This window comes from Aotus nancymaae, unplaced genomic scaffold (assembly GCF_030222135.1).
Source record: "Aotus nancymaae isolate 86718 unplaced genomic scaffold, 86718_ANA_hifiasm-v0.15.2.pri h1tg000021l, whole genome shotgun sequence".
In the NCBI taxonomy this organism is placed as follows: Eukaryota; Metazoa; Chordata; class Mammalia; order Primates; family Aotidae; genus Aotus; species Aotus nancymaae.
This window is the reverse complement of record NW_026988433.1, coordinates 30,812,625-30,834,346: the sequence shown is the minus strand read 5'-3', so window position 1 is coordinate 30,834,346 and position 21,722 is coordinate 30,812,625. Positions and strand designations below refer to the sequence as shown.

The following is a 21,722-nucleotide window of genomic DNA, read 5'->3' as shown; positions in this document are numbered from 1 at the left end:
TACTATAACAATTCAGATTACAAATCATGAGAGTGTGAACTAAACAGCAATGGATACGAAGGCATATGGTGAGATGTGAGAGATATTAAAAATGGGAAAATCATAGTGATTGACATTGTAGTGTGTAAGGAATAAGACAGAATCAACGATGATTATCAAGTTGCCAGTGTGGGTTGAAGTAAAGGATTATAAAGTAGATTTAGGTTGGGCAGGGGATGAAATGAAGCCAGTAGCAGATAAAAGGCTTGGATATCCAGCATATGCTGATACTATAGGGAGCTACTTTTCCATTTATTATATTTACTCTAGAAAAATGTCATAATTTTAAAGGTAATTTTAGCTCTGTGTTATTATAGGAGGTCTATGTATTTCCAGAAGCAAAAGGAGGTCATAGTTAATGTTAAATATATTTACAACCTATATATTGCAATGAGAACCAAAATGGATGGAACCTATATGTTCGATTCACATTAAAATATATATCACAATCCATCTGGCTTTTAAAGTGTGTGTCAGAGACAATTTCTGGAACAAATGCCAACTATCCCGGAGATGCTTCAGCTCAAGTTACCAAACTATACCACTACACTTGAACTGTCTGCTACTTGGATATATACCAAATGTAGATATATGTTGGACATTCATTCTTTCAGACTTTAAAAGAATTCATAAATTTCATGTTTTGGCAGATAAAATATGATAAAAAGACTACTTCATAGTGTTTTACCTCCAAAGTGTACACCTTTTCTTGGAGGACTGAGAGTCAAAGTAAAAATTCCAAAGTATACTGCTAGCACAGTAATGAATGCTTGGAGTGCTTAGCTAAATACATTGGGGTGAACTACAACCCCAAACTGGAAAGATTCTTTACAAGTACCTAGATACTTACAAAACAGAATTCTTCTGAAGAATCCATTACGATATATTTTATCCAAGATGAACTATGTAGCCAGATTTACTTGGATGAAATAAATAGTTGTCAAATTTCTGAGCCGTAATTTTTTTTATCATTTCTCAAAAAAATTTTATAAAACCCACATAATATGGAATTAAATACTTTAAGGTTAAAAAATTTCACATAAGTTAGTATCTAGTTTCTTAATAACAATGAACATAGACATAGGGTAACTTTAACCTATTTATTTTTCAATCTGCCTTAACCTAAATTATAGTAGACTAAATTTCCTACAAACTAAGATCTTAAATGAAATCATCTACCCCCAGTAGATAATAATCACCCCCCACCAAAAAAGCACAAACAAGCAAACAAATAAACAAACAAAAAAAAAAACCCAGGAAGGAGGTAGCACAAAAAGGAAAAAAACTCCAAAAACTGTCATTAAATTCCAGCTCCTTTGGATATCTAGAATCGTTATTGATCTATTAAAACTGTTCCTAAAATGTGTAAAGGCTGGTTTTAGTAGAATAGGATATTTTTCTTTTTGGTAACATAAAAGACACTATTTACAAACATGATGTCCTCAACCATAAAACACTATAGAGAAAAAATTTAGAGAATCTGAAATATTTTCATTGTAACTGACAAAGTCAATGTCTTGGCAATAATATTATATTAGAAGAATTACTTACTCAAGAAGATCTGGGTCTAGTCCCTCTGATATCATTTTGTTTCTTATTGCCATCACTGGTACACCCTAAGCAAAGGACATGAGATAATCTGATCATTAAAAATGCTTCCTTTATATGTCTACACATACCATCTAAAACAAGACCTTTAGATGCCTCATTATTTAAAAGGGTTCGTATTCTACTTTTAAATTAGCACATGCCTAGCACTTGCATAATCTAGTAAAGTACCCATTTTACACTGACCTAACAGAATCAGTCTTATCCAATACCACATAAGCCCAAATTAAGTCATTTGAGCTTATTCATTACTAATTCTGCCATATAAAAAACAGAGATCATATTCTTACTCTTCTTATATCACCAAAAAAAAGAAAACATTACTCAAATGATTAAAATACCAGCTGAAGTGATACAATAAACACTTTTACTTGAAAAGGGAAGAGAATTGATGTACAACTAAACATTTATTCCAAGTTCACTTAGTAAAGCTCTAAGGGGAGAAGATGTCATCAAATCTGTCAACTCCCCCTCTTCACACCATCCCCAAGGATAAGAAACACTAGACTGATGTGTTCAATTTGAGGGCCTTGATTCTATCTCCTTAAAGGAGGCAGAGTCACGGCATGGGACTCTCTCTCTCACCCCATCTGGCATAAGAAGGAAGGTACACCCAGGAACACACAGGAAAAAGCCCAATCACCGCTCTATTGCTGTTGCACACTCTTCCCTTATCACTAGCCAGTTGTGATGTTCATTTATTTTTACTTTTATTATTTTTTTTTTTTGAGACGGAGTTTCGCTCTTGTTACCCAGGCTGGAGTGCGATGGCACGATCTCGGCTCACCGCAACCTCCGCCTCCTGGTTTCAGGCAATTCTCCTGCCTCAGCCTCCTGAGTAGCTGGGATTACAGGCGCGCGCCACCATGCCCAGCTAATTTTTTGTATTTTTAGTAGAGGTGGGGTTTCACCATGTTGACCAGGATGGTCTCGATCTCTTGACCTCGTGATCCACCTGCCTCGGCCTCCCAAAGTGCTGGGATTACAGGCGTGAGTCACCGCACCTGGCTGACTTTTAACTGACTAATAATTATACATGTGGTAAAGTGTGCTGTTTTGAAATATGTATATATTGAGGAATAATCAAATTAGGCTATTTAGCATATCCGTCACCTCCAATATTTATTATTTGTGGTAGGAACTTTTAAAATCCTCTCCTATAGCTATCTTGAAATATACATCTTGAAAATGAGATAGGAGTTTGTCTAAAATGAAAAACATAAACACTTAGAAATATCCACAAATCTTAATATAACCTATCATATGTACTTGTAGAGCTATCTATATCTATATCTATATCATATTAATATAACCTATCAAATTTGATCTTGCCAAATTAAGTTAAATCATTACATCTAATCCTCAGTTTTTTAATCAGAAAATTTTATGTCAAAAAATTTAATTTTTATTTACTTTAAAAAACTGCCCAGAAAAGATAGCTACAGAAAGACTTATAACCACTTATTTTGGCTATGGAGGAAAAAAATAGCCACATCCCCTCTCACAGCCTGCTAGGTTAAGTAAGGTTAGGAAAGCAAAGGCTTTCTTTTGAGTTTACAGGTTACTTAGAAGACTTTCATGAGAGGTAGCAAAGGCAAAGCAGTCATTTGCAGGCCCATTTATATACTTATCTTGGTAACTGTTGTGTTTTATCTTATAAATTAGTAAAATTTAGCTTATTAAGACTCAGATAAAAATGAATACTTAAGTGCATTCTAAATATTAGATGAATCAATATAAATAGCACCATCATAGAATTCTCTTCAAAACCATACCTCTGAAAGCAATATTGTTCCATGAGGCAATTTTTGAGATATTCTGAAAAGTGCATTATAATAGGTTTGGAAGACAAAGAAGGTGGAAGATAAGTTTAATGAGCAAAAAGCGAAAAGAAAAAAGAAAAAAGCCCACTTGCTAGGGGCATCCAATGTGAACAGACTCAAGTTTGAAATAAAGTAAGCAAGAAATTAAAACTAACACCACTTTTGAAATATATTATCTAAAACTAAGACTTGAATGAAATATATTTAAAAACAAAATGTACTTAGTAACAAAATTTTCATAGTAGAGGAGAAAGCTGATTACTTCAATGACACAGCTGGTATTGATAATTAAATGTCATTCAATTATTTAGGATAACAGGGGGTAAGTTAGGAGTTTGGAACATTCCACAAAAAAATATATGAGTGCTAAGAAAAAAGAGAGGAAGAGCAGAGTTAATGTCATACTTCTTTAAAAAGAACTCTTGGCTTCTATTAACTATGGTTTGATGGTATAAGGTCTTTCTACAAACTCAAGCATGTGATTTATTTATTATACTTTAGCATAATCCACAGGACATCATTGGAAAGGTTATACAAATAAATTACAAAGCCAAGACAAGAGAAGGGAGGAGAATGAGGTTGAAAAAAAATTCCTAAAATTTAGCAAAGAAAGTGTATATTGGGTGGTGGTGAGGGGAAGCAGTGGGTGGGAAGGGGGGAATGGGGAACAGGGAAGTTGGTAGAATTAGATAAGCCCTCTATTTGAACATTAGCTTCACGGAATTGATTATACAATAATAATAATAGAAACCTAAACCTGTAAGCTCCAAATTTGAACCTTAGTTTCTGGGGTCTGCTTACAGTAGAACAGCACAGATACATATACAATTTGGTATCTTTAGTCATTTCTGTATATGGATATGGATAAAGGAAAATACATACAACTGCTCATATCTTACTTGATTCTTAGACTTATCGCTACCTTAATAAAAATCTCATAAAGCTTGATAAAAAAGAATAATCTGGCCTGTGTTCCAAAGAATGCATTCCAAAGGGATCTGCTGTTGTTTCCAGTGATGTTGCTTAGTTTGCTATATTCTTCCTTAGAGGTCACGTAACATAGTCTGGTTTGTTAAAGACCAAAAAGAAGTGTCCAATTTCTGACTGCCAACAGACAAAGCTACTGGTGGTCTAAGAAGGACAAGAAAGACCTCAAAACTGAAGTCTACTGAACTGTGGGGTTTTTTTTGGCAAGTGAAAATGGCAATGTGTCCAACATAAGTAATGAAGAGAGAAGGCAGCCATAAGTCTGATGTTCCAAAAAATAACATCTGTATTTGCGTCACTGGAGAAAGTGTGTACAGAGCCACACTAATGAAATTATGATGGCAGCACTAACAGTTAAATACTAGTTTCTTATATCACAAAAAATTGTTTAGAGGTTTATAGGCCTGACAATATTTACATTTATTTCTTATTGTGTTAAAGAAAATCAAAAGACAAAATCCTTTTATAAACCATGTTGAAATTTTCCTAAAGTTTTAGATTAGAAGGAGGAAAAAAAAAACTTTGTACTCAAGAGAGACAAATTACTTTCCTAGTTTAAAAATAACTAAAATGCTCCTTACATTTTAAAGTTTTTCCTCTTAGTTTATGAATGTGAATCATAACATTTCAGTTATAAAGGATGAAAAACATGAAGTTTTCTTCCCTACCTAAGCAACAATAAAAAACAGATCTATTGAATACGTTGATGGAAAAAGCTTTTTCTTTGCAGAGAACGGGAACTAGTAGAATTTAAAAAGATGCTACAGGTTGTTAAAAGGCAGCCAGTTCTCCAATTAGGCCCCTTTTACTTAAAATTTAACTTCATAAAATGGACTTATATCATATCTTTGCCTTCTTTTTTTTTTTGAGATGGAGTCTCGCACTGTTGCTTGGCTCACTGCAACCTCCACCTCCCTGGTTCATGTGATTCTCCTGCCTCAGCTTCTTGAGTAGCTGGGATTACAGGCGAATACCACCATACCTGGCTTTTGTATTTTTAGTAGAGACAGGGTTTCATTATGTTGGCCAGACTGGTCTCGAACTCCTGACCTCGTGATCCGCCCGTCTCAGCCCCCCAAAGTGCTTGGGATTACAGGCATGAGCCACCACACCCGGCCCCTGCCTTCTGACTTTCAACAGTGCTATTTTAAAAATATTTGACTGCAGTTTATAAAATAAATTCATAGGATGCTACATTTAGGATAAAATTTTCAGATAAAATATATAATGGATTACTGTTCACTGAACAAATTGTATCACAAAAGAAAGCCAATGCTCAATGACCTTTTCTCTTCAAAGCTTTCAGTGAAGGAATATAAATTAATTTAAATAAATCTTTTAATCACTGTAAAATGAATATGGCTGTCTAAAAAAATGGAAACTTTATTTCTAATGACCTAGAAAATGCTAGACTCTGAGATTAACTCTGATACTGTTACCATCAAGTATTATTCATTAGAACTTAAATATGTGGGTCAAAAAGAGTCTCACAAATCTTGACTAGTTATATATATATATATATATATGTTATATACACACACAGTGGTTTCCATGAAAACTAACGGTAAGTTATTCCTTTTTCAAGAATTATCTCAAGACATCAGTTTCAGTCAGAAAGTATTCTTCACTGACTCCAGTGAGATATCTTTAAAGGTGAAGGAACAAATCACATGAAAAAATGGACAAAAATGAAACCAGCCAAGACCAGGGCCCCAGCAAGTTGGTAAAGCAATTACTGTTACTTTATTCATAAAATAAATGCATTTTAGCAGTTCGACCTGTGACTTTTATAGGTGAGAACTAAGGGTAACCTGAATGCCTATGAAGAAAAACCTTTAAGAAAATTATTTCAAAAGTAAGGGATCTATTGTTATGACACAATTGAAAACACAATTCATAAATTTCCCTATGTGATTGACTCACTACTCCCTTAATCTGCCTCCCATGCCTGCATAAAATATACTTATTATAGACATCATCACATGTTAATCACCAAAAAAAAGTGTATGGTATTTTCTTTGCATACTGTAGCTACTCAGGTATTTGTTGATTTAAGGATAATTTGGGGCTGTTGAAGACCCATTTTCCTCTCTGCATTATAAATGCAAAAGCAGCATCTAAAATTTATAGATTTGCTATGCTAGGCTAATTAATGCTAAAACTCCATTATGGATATATACCTAATTTCATTCAAATGATTACAGTATTTCCACTTTGAAATATACATTAATTGTAAATTTCTAAATCTTCCTTTACAGGAATAAGAACTTTAAGAGAATTTTTATAGTAAATCATTTTGAAATTTGCTAATTAAATTAAGAGTATACAAATAATTAAAAATATAACTACCATTCAACACAGCAATTTTATTACTGGGTAGATACCCAAGGGAAAATAAACAGTTCTACCAAAAAGACACATGCACACACATGGTCATCAAAGCATAATTCACAATAGCAAAGATAGGAATCAACCAATGTGCCCATCAATGGTGGATTGCACAAAGAAAATGTAGTATATACATGCCATGGGAAACTACACAGCCATGAAAAAAGAACAAAATCATGTCCTTTGCAGCAACATGGATGTAGCTGGAGGCCATTATCCTAAGTGAACTAATGCAGAAACACAAAACTAAATACTATGTGTTCTCACTTATAAGTGAAGCTAAACATGAGGTACTCATGGAAATAAAGATAGAAATGACAGACACTGGAGACAGTAAGAGAGGAGAGGAGAGGGATGGGGCAAGGGTTGAAAAACTACCTATTGGGTATTATGCTCACTACCTGGGTAATAGGAGCACTTATACCTCAAACCTTAGCATCATGCAATATACCCTTGTAACAACCCTGCTCATGTACTCCTTAAATCTAAAACTGAAATTTAATAAACAGTGTAATAAGTTCAGATGTCTCCTGATCAGTTTTTCAAAACTTATTACTACATTGCACCTATTCAAGAAGTTTTAAAGAAATATCTCCAAATATAGTAATAAAAGTTACAAAGAACAGAATCCTTAGTAATTAACAATAAAGACGATGCTACTGATTGACATAACAGCATATTCACTTTTGAATTAATTTTCCAATAGTGGTAGTTTGTTTGAAATGGTATGATTCTCTCATTCAATGCCCTTAGGGATCTAACAGGCACCCATTTAAAGAGAGATGGCCAGGATTAGGTATTCCACGTGGCTACAGAAACCACAATGAAAGGGCCTTCAACCTGATAACATTGTGTCATCAGCACATGGTCTAACTAATCAATGGAATAAAAGTCATTTGTGAACTTGGACTAGGAAAAAGCAAGAAAAGAAAATCTGGGGTGTTTCACTGTATTATGAAAATCTTCAGAAAGTCATACTTAGGTCTGAAAATATTTTTTAAAATGATGGTATTAAGATAAACACAAAAATGAGGTTATCTTCAGGTAAAAGAACAGAAAACTTTCATTTATTTTTCCCAATGAAATTCAATATTTTTGAAATCTTCTTTAATTTCCTTTTAACACATATAGTTAACAGCATTTTCTCCAAAATGTAAAATAATCCTCACCCAAAAAAATTAGCTTACGAATGAAGTACGTGGTTGCATCTCACATTGCTTTGACCCACTCAAGACAAATTATCTTCTGACCTAGGACCATCTACCACATTATGAATGCTTGCTTATACCATCTGAGATCCTTGATATAGTGCTAAAAATGCCTTCCTCAAGTTCATGGTCTCTAAAACTTCTAAGGCGCTTCTCTCCCTTCTGAGATGAGCCCACTTGCTTATCCTAGCTCATTTGCTCCTGTGGTCCTTACTTTTTCTCTCATTAATTAAACATGATCTTAGATAAATTTAGTTAAGGTGAGAATCATGGTGTTTCTAAAATACACCAATTTGGAAAACTTATGTGAGATCCCTTCTTATTTCTGGCAGAGGTGGTCAGTAGGAAAGACAAGAGAAGGGCACTGAGAAATCAAAGCTGGAAAACTAAAAAATTACGATTGCATCAGAGAAAAGAATGATACCACACATTTCAGCAAGCTGTTATAACAACTGTTATTGCTTGTGTGCATCTTCAAGAGCTTCCTTACGAATCGTAACAGTAGAGTGCTGTTCCTTTTGTCACACCTTCCAAAGAGTTAAGGAGTTGCTTAAATGAGTTAGAAGGAAAGATATAAAGTCACAAGTTAAAATGTTTTTCTGCTTATGCCTTCTGTTCATTATCATTTTATGCATCATCTAAAGGAAATTCCTGTGAAACTTAGAACGACTCTGAGCTAATCCTCTGGAAGTTCTCTCCCCTGAACTTGCTTACTTGTGCTCTCTCTTTGCCTTACTTTCTTCTATCAGGAGATGGGGACGGGGGTTTGGTGCTGTGATGAATTTAAGGTAGATAAATACGTTTTATTGTCACGGTGAAATAAACTAAAATCAAGAATTAAACATTTTGGCTTAAAAAGGACTGTTTCAGATAAACCATCCTCCACCTTATCTAAATTATTTGAATTTTAATACCAGTGACACCAAAATATGGAGAATAAATTCTGAAGAAATAACATCTTCTTCAAATACACTTTCACACTTATGAAAAACTGATTTGACAAATTTAGCACCTTAAATTAGCTTATCAATTTTTTAAAAAGATTATTTTGCATTTTGAATTCTCTTATGTTTCACTTATTCCTCCTTTAAAATTTTTTTAATTAAAATTAATTTTACTTATCTGATGTTTTATTAAAAAAACAAAGAACTCAAGTCCACAGTAGCCAAATATCCTTCTACCACTCTAATGGAGACTGGCATCTATGCCATCTATTAGTTTGTTGGTATGTGACTATTGTTCAAATATGACGGAGAATTCTAGAACGTTCTGAGGGGCTCACAGTTCAAAATATATTTTCCAGAGACTGTATGTACTATATACAAAAATAGTTATGGTAAACAACTAGTTCCTGGAAACAAATTATTCAAAAATAAATACTTTCATGGCAATTAAATACCACCTAAGGATGGCTGTAAGAAAAAATGTGATATTAGCATGAAAATATTCTCAGCTATATTATTATGACAACAGTGGTATCAGTGAGAAATAAAGAGATGAGAATCGAGGGAGGCATATATAATATTACCAAGTAGGCACTGACATGACAACCATATAACTATTTAGTATCTGCCCACTACACGGCAAGTAATTCCTTCAATCTTCTATCTTTTTTTTTTTTTTTTTTTTTGAGACGGAGTTTCGCTCTTGTTTCCCAGGCTGGAGCGCAATGGCGCGATCTCGGCTCACCGCAATCTCCGCCTCCTGGATTCAGGCAATTCTCCTGCCTCAGCCTCCTGAGTAGCTGGGATTACAGGCACGCGCCACCGTGCCCAGCTAATTTTTTGTATTAGTAGAGACGGGGTTTCACCATGTTGACCAGGATGGTCTCGATCTCTTGACCTCGTGATCCACCCGCCTCGGCCTCCCAAAGTGCTGGGATTACAGGCTTGAGCCACCGCGCCCGGCCCAATCTTCTATCTTTATCACAAATCAGGAAAAGCAAGAAATTTAAAACCTGAACTTAGCAGTATCATTGTTTACTGCTCTCTAACAAACACTTATAACAAGAAAAATTTAAAATACACAAAAGGACAAATACATAATAAAAAGACAATACTTCTCAACATTAAATCTGTACATAGTATGAGTGGTTCTAAGCTCCCTAACTTTCAAGGCAACATGGGGAGGGTTCAAAAGGCAGCTAAAATGATGGAAAAATCATAATCTGTAAACCTGGCATAATCATTCTTCACACATACTTTCCTTAGAGGCCAGTTCACTGACTTTAGCAGAGAGTAATTTTTGTAATTCTTTGACAAAAGTATGACAAAAGTTATCTGTCTCCAGGTCCTCTGTATACTGGGGCCATGGCAAAGCGTAGGTAACATGGTAGGAGCTTCCAGTTGGTGGATAACTGTCAGTTTTCTGCTTAAGGGAAAGCTCTATCCAAACCTTGCATTTGATATAAGATAGAAAGCAGAAGGAGGAGGACAAATGTCAGAGGTCACTTTAATTTCATTTATCCCAACTCAAAATTACTATTTATATAGTCTACTATTTTGCTAAGCTTTGCTTCTTTCTTTTAGTTGTAGTCAGACAGACCTGTCTACCTATTTAGTTCACGGGAAAGATAAAATATTTTTTACTTAGAATTTTCAAAGTTGGCTAAATTATGCAATTAATTCAACAGACAAATGTTCATTTGTATCTTTTCTTTATATTCATAAGTGTGGCAAATCAAAGTAATTGGACATGAAGCTTTTATTTTCAATGAACAAAATGAGGCTAAAACAATACAAAAGTTATTCCTCCATCCCACAAACCTTCATGTACTCAATAAATGTTGATCTTGATATTGATTAGTAAGCCTTAGGTATTATAAAACAAATGAAATACATATTAATATTATAATACCTATAGTTAAAAACAATAAAAAAAATCACATAATTATTAAGCTAAATCTGTAACAGTGTTTTTCACAGCTATGATTATATATAAACCAATAGCTCCTCTTTTTTGATTATACTTTGACTATATTGTTGATCAGTGTTGAGGACTTGGAGTTCTCTAAAACACGGAAAGCCACATTGGGGTCATATCCAAAAAAGGTTTTAAAGACTTTAACTACTCTTACAATAACTACATCTTGTTTGTTATCTAAAGAACATGCTACTTCCTGCTTGATTGGTTTCACAAGGTCCAAGGTGCATAACTTCTCGATGAACATCTTTAATAATCATTTGGAGCCTCCTCATCCTTAGGTAATGGAAGTCACATTTCCTTAGGCCAACATCCACCACTGGCAACAGATGCATCAGAACCACCAGAACCAAAGAGATTATTCAATTCACATTTTAAGCCAGCCAAAGAAAATAGAGCTTTAAAAAAGTCTAAGTGTCCAAGAGACTGTTTTGGCAAATATGGTTTCAAAAAATACAAGTCATTAGCTTCTTAATGTGGAAGTCGGACTTTCCCAATGCACAATTTATTACTGGCAAAGGATTCACCAAGATCTGCCAGTAAAAAGGGGAGAATTGTTGGAAAACTGATCTATGTACACAATTCCAGTTAAGTTATAAAAGCAATATGTAATTTAGTAAAGGCTTGTGCTGCACTATTATGACAACAAACATTAAATCAAAATCAATTATGTGCCACATTTGGAACACAAAAGTATTACTGAAAAATCTTGCATAAAACTTGCTTAAAAAGGAAAAAAAAAAAGTCAGAAAATGCCAGCAGGTGTTCCAGCAACAGTCATAAGTAATGAGATTCAAATTTGGGGATCAATTAACAGATCATAAATCTAAAAGGAATTTCTGATCTCATTTTATATACGGGAGAACCAAAGTCTTGAGAGGTGACATGGCCTGATGTGATGACAAAGCTAAGAAACTATACCATGTTGTATCACAGAAGTTCTGGGAAAAGATCTGGGTGTACTCCTAGGCAATGAAATTTTTTCCCAGAGAAAGAACAACTTTTCTTTCATTGTTTTAATCTAATCATTGTTTTATCTCTCAGAGGGCAGTAATCCAGGAGTGACAGAAAAGAGAGATCAAAAAGCAAGGTATTGCTTATTTGGAGATCAAAAAGCAAGGCATTGCTTATTACTCTGTGAACTGGTACTTGTAATTAGTGAAGGACTGTGTTGGTTTGTACCTCTATACTCTCAAAGGAGTTTATATTGATTAAATAGTTTCAATTCTCTAGACTGTAAAATAGATTTACAGGTATGTGGCAAGTGAAGCAAGGCACATAGAAAAGCAAGGCATTCCAGAAGATAGTTAGTACCCAGGAAGAGGATGTTTTCATAGCAGTTTAGGGAGGAAGCCAAAGGAGCCTGTAGTTCATCCTGATACCCAGAAAGTCTTAAAATCAAGAAAAATCTGTTTTTGTAACATCCAAGACTTTCTGCCATATCTAAAGTGAATGATCACATCAGAATTCTGCAAATCAAAGCTTTCTATATTAGAGAAGATGCCAAAAGGGCTTGAAAAACATGGTTCTGTCATATTATATAAGACAAAATCGTTCTAAAAAAATAGGATAAATGGTTAAAAGATTGTTGAGGAGCTATGTATCAAGATGATACTGAGTAGAAGTATATTACACTTTGGAAAAAGAAACTCAGTATAATTGGAATAGAGGTATAAGACTACTTATGAAGCAGTAACTCATATTTTTAAATGAAAAGAATATAAAGGCAACTGAAAAAGAGATAAATCTGTTATTACCCTTTCACAAGGTGAAAGACCTGTGGCACTGTTAATTCCCTTTTGAATGTATAGAGACAGTTATTTTTAGGATCTTGGGATTAGATACTGTTGGCATAAAGGATTAGACATTGTTGGTATAAATACAGTTTTGGTTTTTTTTTTCAAAAAGAGGTTTTTTTTGTTGAGACAATGCTATCCTCCTTTTCGTTAATACAAACAATTCCCTAAAAGCTGAGATGCAGGCTTCTAAAACTGTTTCTATAACCTGTTGTCTTATGTACAATGGGTGGTAAGCTACTCAAGGTCATACCAACAGACAAATTGGAACTCATTTAAAGAATTATGTTGTTATCGGTCTTTCTGTGCATTAAGAACTAAAAGTGAATTTTGCCTGGTAGCTAAGCAAACTTTAGTCACCCCTAAAGTTGAGAAAAATTGGGTATTTTAATACAAATTTAAAGAAAGTGAAACACTTTTCAGTATGATAAGGTAGTTTGTAATGAAGTCACCCTCTAGAATTAGCTGCGGTTAGACTTCTCCTTATAGCCAGTGGTCAAATTTGCTTTTCTTTCTATCTATATCCCTCTAAACCCTGTTTGTTCTCAGTTATACTCCAGGAATTGAATCACATTTTCAGAGTGAATAACAAATTAGCAGACAAACACAGAAAATAGAAAGGCATATCACCATCCTGAGGTATAGCGATACAAAGCCATCTGTATTCTTTCCATGTCTATGACAGAAAATGAATGGTTCAATGGTACAAATTGTAATAGGCCTCTAACGGTTGTTCTTCACTCCACTTCTATGAGGCATTTTCTAAAGCAGAGTGGTACTGTCATCTGTTCTTCTAGTTAAAAGTTATAGTTTTGTAAAGGAATGGATATAGGAAACACAACTAGCTATGCAGATACTGCTGAAGAATAATATTTTAGGTGATAACTTATGACATTAGAATGATTGTACTCTTGGAAAAGTGCTAAGTGGTTTGGAAGAACCAACGGATTATGTTCCCAAAACATAAGCAATACCCACAGGTATGTTCAAGAAGCTTTACACTGAAATCAAAAGATTTAAAAATCCTCAATTAAAATTGTAAGACTAGACTTACGAATAACAACAATATAATAGGGAAAAAACAGTGGAAGAACTGCCAGGAAATTGTTAGGAGGAAAATGTAAACAGTAAACAAAGCCAATAGCCTAAAAAAAAAAGTATGTATGTGTGTGTCTGTGTGTATGTAAATAGAGCAAATCTGAAATTTCAAAATAAATAAGTTAACACTTAATGGGAAGAAACTTGTGTATGAGAACTGGCATTTGAAAGAAATGTCTTACAATGTTTCCCAGCAGAAAGAGGACAATTACCATAAATCAAAATATATACACATACATAGAAATTCTTGAACAAGGGATAAAGAAACTCCTATGTGAGGCTAAAAGTAGGCAAGAATTTTATCAGACGGAGCATACTTTTTTGCTACCCTGCCAGATGGAAGATTTAGATAAGGCTTTCTTAAAACACTGTAAAAGAGCAGAAAGATACAGACACGATGGGGAATATTATCCATCTACACATACTAGTAGCTTAATTTTGCCTATATTAGAATATCTGATAAATTCGTAACTTGCCCTGCTGAAAATTTAATTCCTCAATAGATAAAGGGGGCAATGAAGCAAACACGCAACTATTTGTGCCTAAGTTTGAACACAAAGGCCAAAATAAATGATAATCAAGAAGGGGCAGGAATTCTGGTAGTGATTACATGAAGGAAAGAAAATTCCTGGGCATTATCAAACGTGTTGCCTACATCTGTTTTTGGAAATTTTGACAGTCACTCATGATATGCTTAGAAAACAGAAGAAAGAGTGAATTTATAGATTGTTCAATAATCATAATCCAAAAAATAATGATTGGTAGATTCATGTCAACCTTGAGGAGGACCTCTATTGGGTCTATTCTTGTTTTGGTCCTGAAAACATTTTAAATTGATAACTTGAAGAAATCAGAACATATTTATACATATCCAGGTAGCACAAAGCTAGGAAGGAGAGACAATATGTGTGATTACATATATAGTCCTTTAACGAATATGGATTGAGCACCTTTATGGGTAAGCTGTTAAAATGAATATGCAGATTAATCAAGACGCCATTCTTCCTCTCATGGTTCCATTTTCAACTGGAGATATAAAAATATGTACAGATAATCATAAAACAAGGTATTAAGTGACAAATTCCAGAAAGAATACCAGTAAATTTATTAGATGGGTCAACAAAAGGAGCTATTACTTCTAGCTTTATGTGTTGGTGGGTTAGAATCTGGGATGATTTAGTGGACACAGTCATAGAAACATGTTAGATAATAGAATTTGGACATGTGACAATAAAGAGAAGGAGAATCTAGATTCAGAGAAGGAAAAGCATAGAACTTACATAGGGAAAGGTTTGTGGTTCTGTCTGATTAAAGAATGGAATTCAGGGCCTGACGCAATGGCTCACGCCTGTAATTCCAGCACTCTGGGAGGCCGAGGCAGGTGGATCATCTGAAGTCAGGAGTTCGAGACCAGCCTGGCCAACATAGCAAAACCCCATTTCTACTAAAAGTACAAAAATTAGTCAGGCACGGTGGCAGGCGCCTGTAATCCCAGCTACTCAGGAGGCTGAGGCAGGAGAATGGCTTGAACCCAGGAGGCAGAGGTTGCAGTGAGCCGAGATCACGTCACTGCACTCCAGCCTAGGAAACAAGCATAAGACTCCATCTCAAAGAAAAAAAAGTGGAATTTAGGACAAGGAGCAACAGGAAATAAAAGTTGGGTAATAAGGTTCTGGGATGTCAGTTGGCACAAAAAACTAAAAACAATAATATTAAATTAAAGTTGGATGGACTTCTAGTATTATGATGGCAGTCTGATGTTGCTCCCCACTTTCTTCTTGAAAATTACCCCTTAACAATTAGAAACACAATATGACCTCCAGCTTTAATGACTAAGAGGCATATGTGAACCAATTACATAAAAATTAAGAGCAGGTAGAAGAATGATTGATGACTTAGCAGAGCAAAAGAAGGTCAAAGTCCATGTGTCTGAAGGAGATGCCAGGAAGAAGCTGCACTTCCAGAACCCTGAAAATGCTTAGGAAATAGATATACCCTTACCAAAGGCAAAAATGAGACAAAGGCTAAAAACAGAAAAATTTGTCTTAAATAACAAAAAGTCTGAGGCAGAAGAAATTTAACCCCTAATCATAATCAGTGACATCAAGCAAAAAAGGATGGGCTGGAGTTAAGTACCAAGTACAGCTAGAAAGTTAAGGCTTTTTAAAAATAAAACAATTGTTTATTTTCTTAAATGTTTTTAAATTAAAAAAATTAAATTATGTTAATATATAGTTTAAAATATATATATATTTTTTTTGAGATGGAGTTTCGCTCTTGTTACCCAGGCTGGAGTGCAATGGCGCGATCTCGGCTCACCGCAACCTCTGCCTCCTGGGTTCAGGCAATTCTCCTGCCTCAGCCTCCTGAGTAGCTGGGATTACAGGCACGCGCCACTGTGCCCAGCTAATTTTTTGTATATTTAGTAGAGACGGGGTTTCACCATGTTGACCAGGATGGTCTCGATCTCTTGACCTCGTGATCCACCCGCCTTGGCCTCCCAAAGTGCTGGGATTACAGGCGTGAGCCAAGTTTAAAATATTTTTAAGCAGTTCTTCATCAGAAGTATTTTTTCAAAACACACATGCTCTATGTACCAAGTACTAACTCTAGAGATTCTACTTTTCTAAGAGAGGGCCCAGGAACTTACATCTTGGAAGTTTCTCATTTTGAAAACCACTGAGCTAGTGTGAAAAAGAAATCTATCACCTAAACCTATCAGAAGGTGAAATGGTATAGACAAATTATAAGCATTTTCATTTACAGAACTACAGACAAGGTACTGTTAAAGGAATGAAGAATAGTGTAGTACATGAAAAAATTCCCTGCCTTGTGGAGTTTATAATCTTGTAGAGAAGAGAGAGAGTAAATACATAAAACATGTAGAATGCTAGAAGTTGATAAGAAGAAAAATATAGCAGAGAAGGGGTAAAGGGAATTGGGTAAGAGGACACTGCAATTTAAAATAGCGTGGCCAAGGAAGGCCGTACTTAGAAGGTAGTATTTTTGAATACAGATTTGAAGGAAGTGAGGGAGCAAACAATGCAGATATCTGGGGAAAAGTGTTTCAGGCAGAGAGAATAGCTGAAGCGAAGGCCCTGAGACAGGAGACTGCCAATATATTTATTCAAGGGACATAAAGGAGGCCAGTAGAGCTGGAGAAGAGTAAGTGAAGATATGAGATTATAAAGGTAACAGGAGAGCTAAACTGTATAGGATTTCATGGAGCTGTGAAGGATCTTGGCTTATTCCTACTGAGGCGATAGACATATGATTAAAAAAGTAAATATTTAAAGAGTCATTTATTTTTTATATATATATATGACTGAAAAGCAATGGAACTTGTTTTAATTATTAACATAATTAATAACAAAAATAAAAATTGCAAGTGATATCTGGAAACCTTAGCTGGCTAAATAAATCTAGACAATACCTAATACAGTAGTTTAAAGTAAGTGTTTGATAAATATTTGTGGAATAAACAGTTGGCGAATTTATACTGAAAAACAGTTTTTGAAGTTCTTGTAAAATCGAAGGCAATTTATCAAGAATTTAACAACTATTCTAAGATGCAGTCTTCATAAAAGATTTCAGGGCAGTTTTATGGAGTATTATCTAGTAGATGTTCCTATTTCTTATTTTATATAGGTTTGGCAAGGAGGGGTGAAAATAAAAATCTTTCAGAGTCATTTTGAAGCGTCTCCCTTTTGTTTAAAGAGTGAAACAGAGTGTTTTTTCATTTGTTTGTTTGTTTGTTTTTGAGATGGAGTTTTGCTCTTGTTGCCTGCTCAGGCTGGAGTGTAATGGTGCAATCCTGGCTCACCACAACCTCTGCCTCCCGGGTTCAAGCAATTCTCCTGCGTCAGCCTCCTGAGTAGCTGGGATTACAGGCATGTGCCACCATTCCAGGCTAATTTTGTATTTTTAGTAGGCAGATGGGGTTTCTCCATGTTGGTCAGGTTAGTCTCGAACTCCAGACCTCAGGTGATCTGCCCACCTTCACCTCCCAAAGTGCTAGGATTACAGGTGTGAGCCACCATGCCTAGCCCCATAGTACTTTTTTTTTTTTTTTTTAACAAGTCTATCTTTTAAGCTTAGGCTTTCCTGAGTTTTAGCTTTAAAAATGTGTCCAATATGATTCACAGTTAAACTGGCTTTGCTTTATTCTTTTTTTTTTTTTTTCTTTTGAGACGGAGTCTCACTCTATTGCCTAGGCTAGAGTGCAGTGGCCTGATCTCAGCTCACTACAACCTCTGCCACCTGGGTTCAAGCAATTCTTCTGCCTCAGCGTCCCGAGTAGCTGGGATTACAGGCGCCTGACACTGTGCCTGGCTAATTTTTGCATTTTTAGTAGAGACAGGGTTTCACCATGTTGGCCAGGCTGGTCTTTAACTTCTAACCTTGTAATCCACCTGCCTCGGCCTCCCAAAGTACTGGGATTATCAGGCGTGAGCCACTGCGCCTGGTCTGCTTTATTCTTATTAATTTAAAAACTTCATGTATTTTCACCCCGAAGTCTTGTTTATTTTTTTCTAAATTGACCATCAATACCCTGAGCTCTAGGCTTCAGAAGAAAAAGGAATCGTGAAAGTGAAAAATCCACTTCTGATAGCTAGAGAAAGTAAATGTACTTTCTTAACCACTTTCACCACTGCAGCTTCCAAAAGAGCCAATCTACTCTTTCTGATTGTCAGAATTTGCTTTTAACTTACTAGGTGATAAACTATTCCATGGACAGCAAAGCAAAACTGTCCTTTAGTATTAGCATTATGCTTCTTTTGCTTGATAATATAATTTTACAAAAACTTTTTTTTTTTTTTGAGACAGGGTCTCTGTCACCTATACCAAAGTACAGTGGAATAATCAGTAAGGTCAGCCACTGCATCCTTGAACTCCTGGGCTCAAGCAATTCTCCCACTTCAGCCTCTTGAGTAGTTGGGACTACCAGGTACACACCATCATACAGAGTTAACTTTTTTTTTTTTAAATGTAGAGGCAGGGTCTTGCTTTGTTGGTCAGGCTGATCTCAAACCCCTGTTTTCACGTGATCCTCTCACTTCAGCCTCCCAAAGTGCTGGGATTACAGGTGTGTGTCACCGTACATGGCCTTACTTACTTGATTAACAGAAAAATGATGGACAACTACCTCCTTCAACTACTGAAATAGTTTCTAAAGGAATAAAAAAATGTTAACTTCTGCTATCAGAGACAACTGCAGATATTTTTGGTACCATATCATGTTATGATTTGTTATGAAAAATATGAATTCTGAAGTCATATAATATTAAAAGCATTACCTTACATGGCCAAGAGATCACTGATAGATGAACATAAAAAAGTGTTTTAAAATTATTATTTGTGCTAGTGTATGGGGATTAAGCTAGAGTCAAATGATTTACCAAATGAACAGTCTACTTTCATTACTTTCTGTATCTAACATTTGCATTGATAACTTTGTGTAAAGCAAAAAAATTTACATAAATCTAAATTAAACTATGTTAATTTGAAATGTGGGATCAATTCTGATTATCAAGATTTGACTTCTGATTTTTTTTAAATCAGAGTATTAATTAAAATAGAAAAGAAGTAAGAGAATAGAAAACTTGGTTTAGCAGTTTTCTCAGATTGAAAAAATAACAGTAAAACTTTCAAGGTTAAGAATTTCAAATGAGGCTGCTGCACAAAGAAGACAGACCAATAGCTTACCACTTGAACCATTTTGAGATATCTGGCATATCTTGGATCCTTGGCTACAGTTAAGATATTTTCTGCTGATACTTCACTTTCCTGTAGTCCAGAGTCTTGTGTACTGTTCTGCTGTAGAGAGTATTTTGTGTAAATCTTTAGACAATTCACAAAAGGGGTCCATCATGTTACTTAAAAGGGATGTTTCTTTCCATAATTCTAAGGCAATAAATGGCAGAAAAAATCATATCCCCAAATTTAAATACCAATAATTTAATTATGAGATATGTTTCCAAATATCTACAAATATTTAAATATCGCTTCATAGGAGGTTACACTTCAACACTATATTGGTTCCTTAAAATGCAAGTATATTCATGCAATAAAATTAAAATTCTGCTTTACTTGTCCTCAGCGTGCTGACACAAAGCATGAATTATAGGTGGTTATACTATTTTAACAAAACTTTTAATAAAGCTAATGAAACTTATGAACTGTTTACAAATTAATAAGTTTACTGAGATAATGATGAATTGATTTCCTAGGTATCTATCATCCACCTAATTGAGCCCTTTATTTATTAAATCATTTTATTCTAAGTGGACATGGCTCTTCTAACTTTTTAGAAAGCAATTTTTAGAGAATTTGTAGAACAAAATTATCTGGTTTTATACATTTCAGCTATTGATGGAACTATTAATGGTAACATTGTCTACAGAGTGGTTGAGATGAATTACTAAATATGACTTACAGTAAAGAATACTGGGGAGTGGTCTTTTTAGACAAAAATGCTGTTATTATACAGGCAGTATATATACTTGGTACCATGTTAATGAAACTTGTGCATATCAGATCCATATCCTTGCTTAAGTGCAAAACTAGAACTGCCTGTATACAGTACTTATTTTTCTATCAAACCAAACATTTAGAAAAAGCTTAATTTTGTGAATCTCTCTCATTAGCTGTATATAAGCATTAAGAAGAATTACCTTAGCAGAAATCAATTTTATGTCTATTGTCTATGCTGAAATATAGAAAACTCAATATCTTTCTACCTTCATAGTCTTTAGAATATGAATGTGAATTACATATTGAAGCTTTTCCTCAGATAATTCAAATATAAATTAAATCTGTCAAAAACTCCAAAGCAAATAAAACACCCAAAAATTCTTTAGGTTTCTTCTGTTACATGATATTGCTAAGTGTTACAAAAGTGAGTATACATATATTCCTCTATAATATACATAAATACAAAACTTTCAAAACACTGTTAAATAAAAAATTAAAATAATATCCAAGTATGTTTTTAAAAAATTTATGGAAATTAAACTCATATAATAGCAAAATTGTGCAAATGAGAACTATATCCTGGCCAGATATCAGCTCTCAATTGTTAACTTTTGTGTAATAACAAAGACCTCAACAAGGTTTAATTATGAAATATATTATATCTTTGCTATTTGAATGACCCATTCAATCCTCTATCATATCTCTCAACTGTCCTTCATTTATTCTCAAATCAATCTCAATCTCCACAACTGGATATTCTATTGTGAATAATGATAAAATCGGAACCATGAAATTAAATTTGCCGAAAAATCAGTATACAAAGCTTGCGTCTCTGACTCATGTATAGATTAGAAAGAGTGATAATTTTTTTAAAAAGTGCATTATTCTCCTTTATCTGATAATTGAGTTGACTAGAATGTCAATGAAAACTCTGCATTAAGCAACACTTAAGCCCATTTCAAAATATTTTGTATAAAATATAAAATATACCATTTAATAATAATGAAGAAATGAGAAGTTGATTTGAATATTAAGAACATGCTGAGCAGTTATTTTATTAAGCTAATCAACATACAACTTTATCACAATATTTCAAACTTTGGAAGCCAACAGAACTTCATAAACCCTCTAAATAAACACATGTACAATTTTTAAATAAAGCTGCCAGAGATATATCAGGTTATTCTTAATTTCCAAAGCACATTAAGAAATTCATCTGTGATTAGTGGTAATCAACTATTTTGGGACATTAAACATGTGAGGACCAACACAACTGAATAAAAATTTTAAAGTACATATTATAGATGGCATTCATAATAGCACCTGGAAAAATTAATAATCAAAGTTAGACAGGTATACTTAAAATTTTTATAAAAATA

The 21,722-nt window shown here is 34.3% G+C and overlaps 1 protein-coding gene across 4 annotated transcripts in view; it reads right to left on the bottom strand.

Moving 5' to 3' along the window:
• Positions 1 to 21,722, bottom strand: part of WASHC3 (WASH complex subunit 3) — a 105,389-nt gene that overhangs the window by 64,599 nt on the left and 19,068 nt on the right. For 3 of the 4 annotated variants that reach the window (XM_064379916.1, XM_012469227.2, XM_012469230.2), the window contains exons 5-6: positions 19,576 to 19,686; positions 1,591 to 1,655 (exon numbers count right to left, since the gene is read on the bottom strand). In XM_064379916.1, the coding sequence (XP_064235986.1) occupies positions 1,591 to 1,655; positions 19,576 to 19,686 (176 nt within the window). The remainder of the gene's footprint in view (positions 1 to 1,590; positions 1,656 to 19,575; positions 19,687 to 21,722) is intronic. The other variant, XM_012469228.2, reaches the window with a different exon arrangement.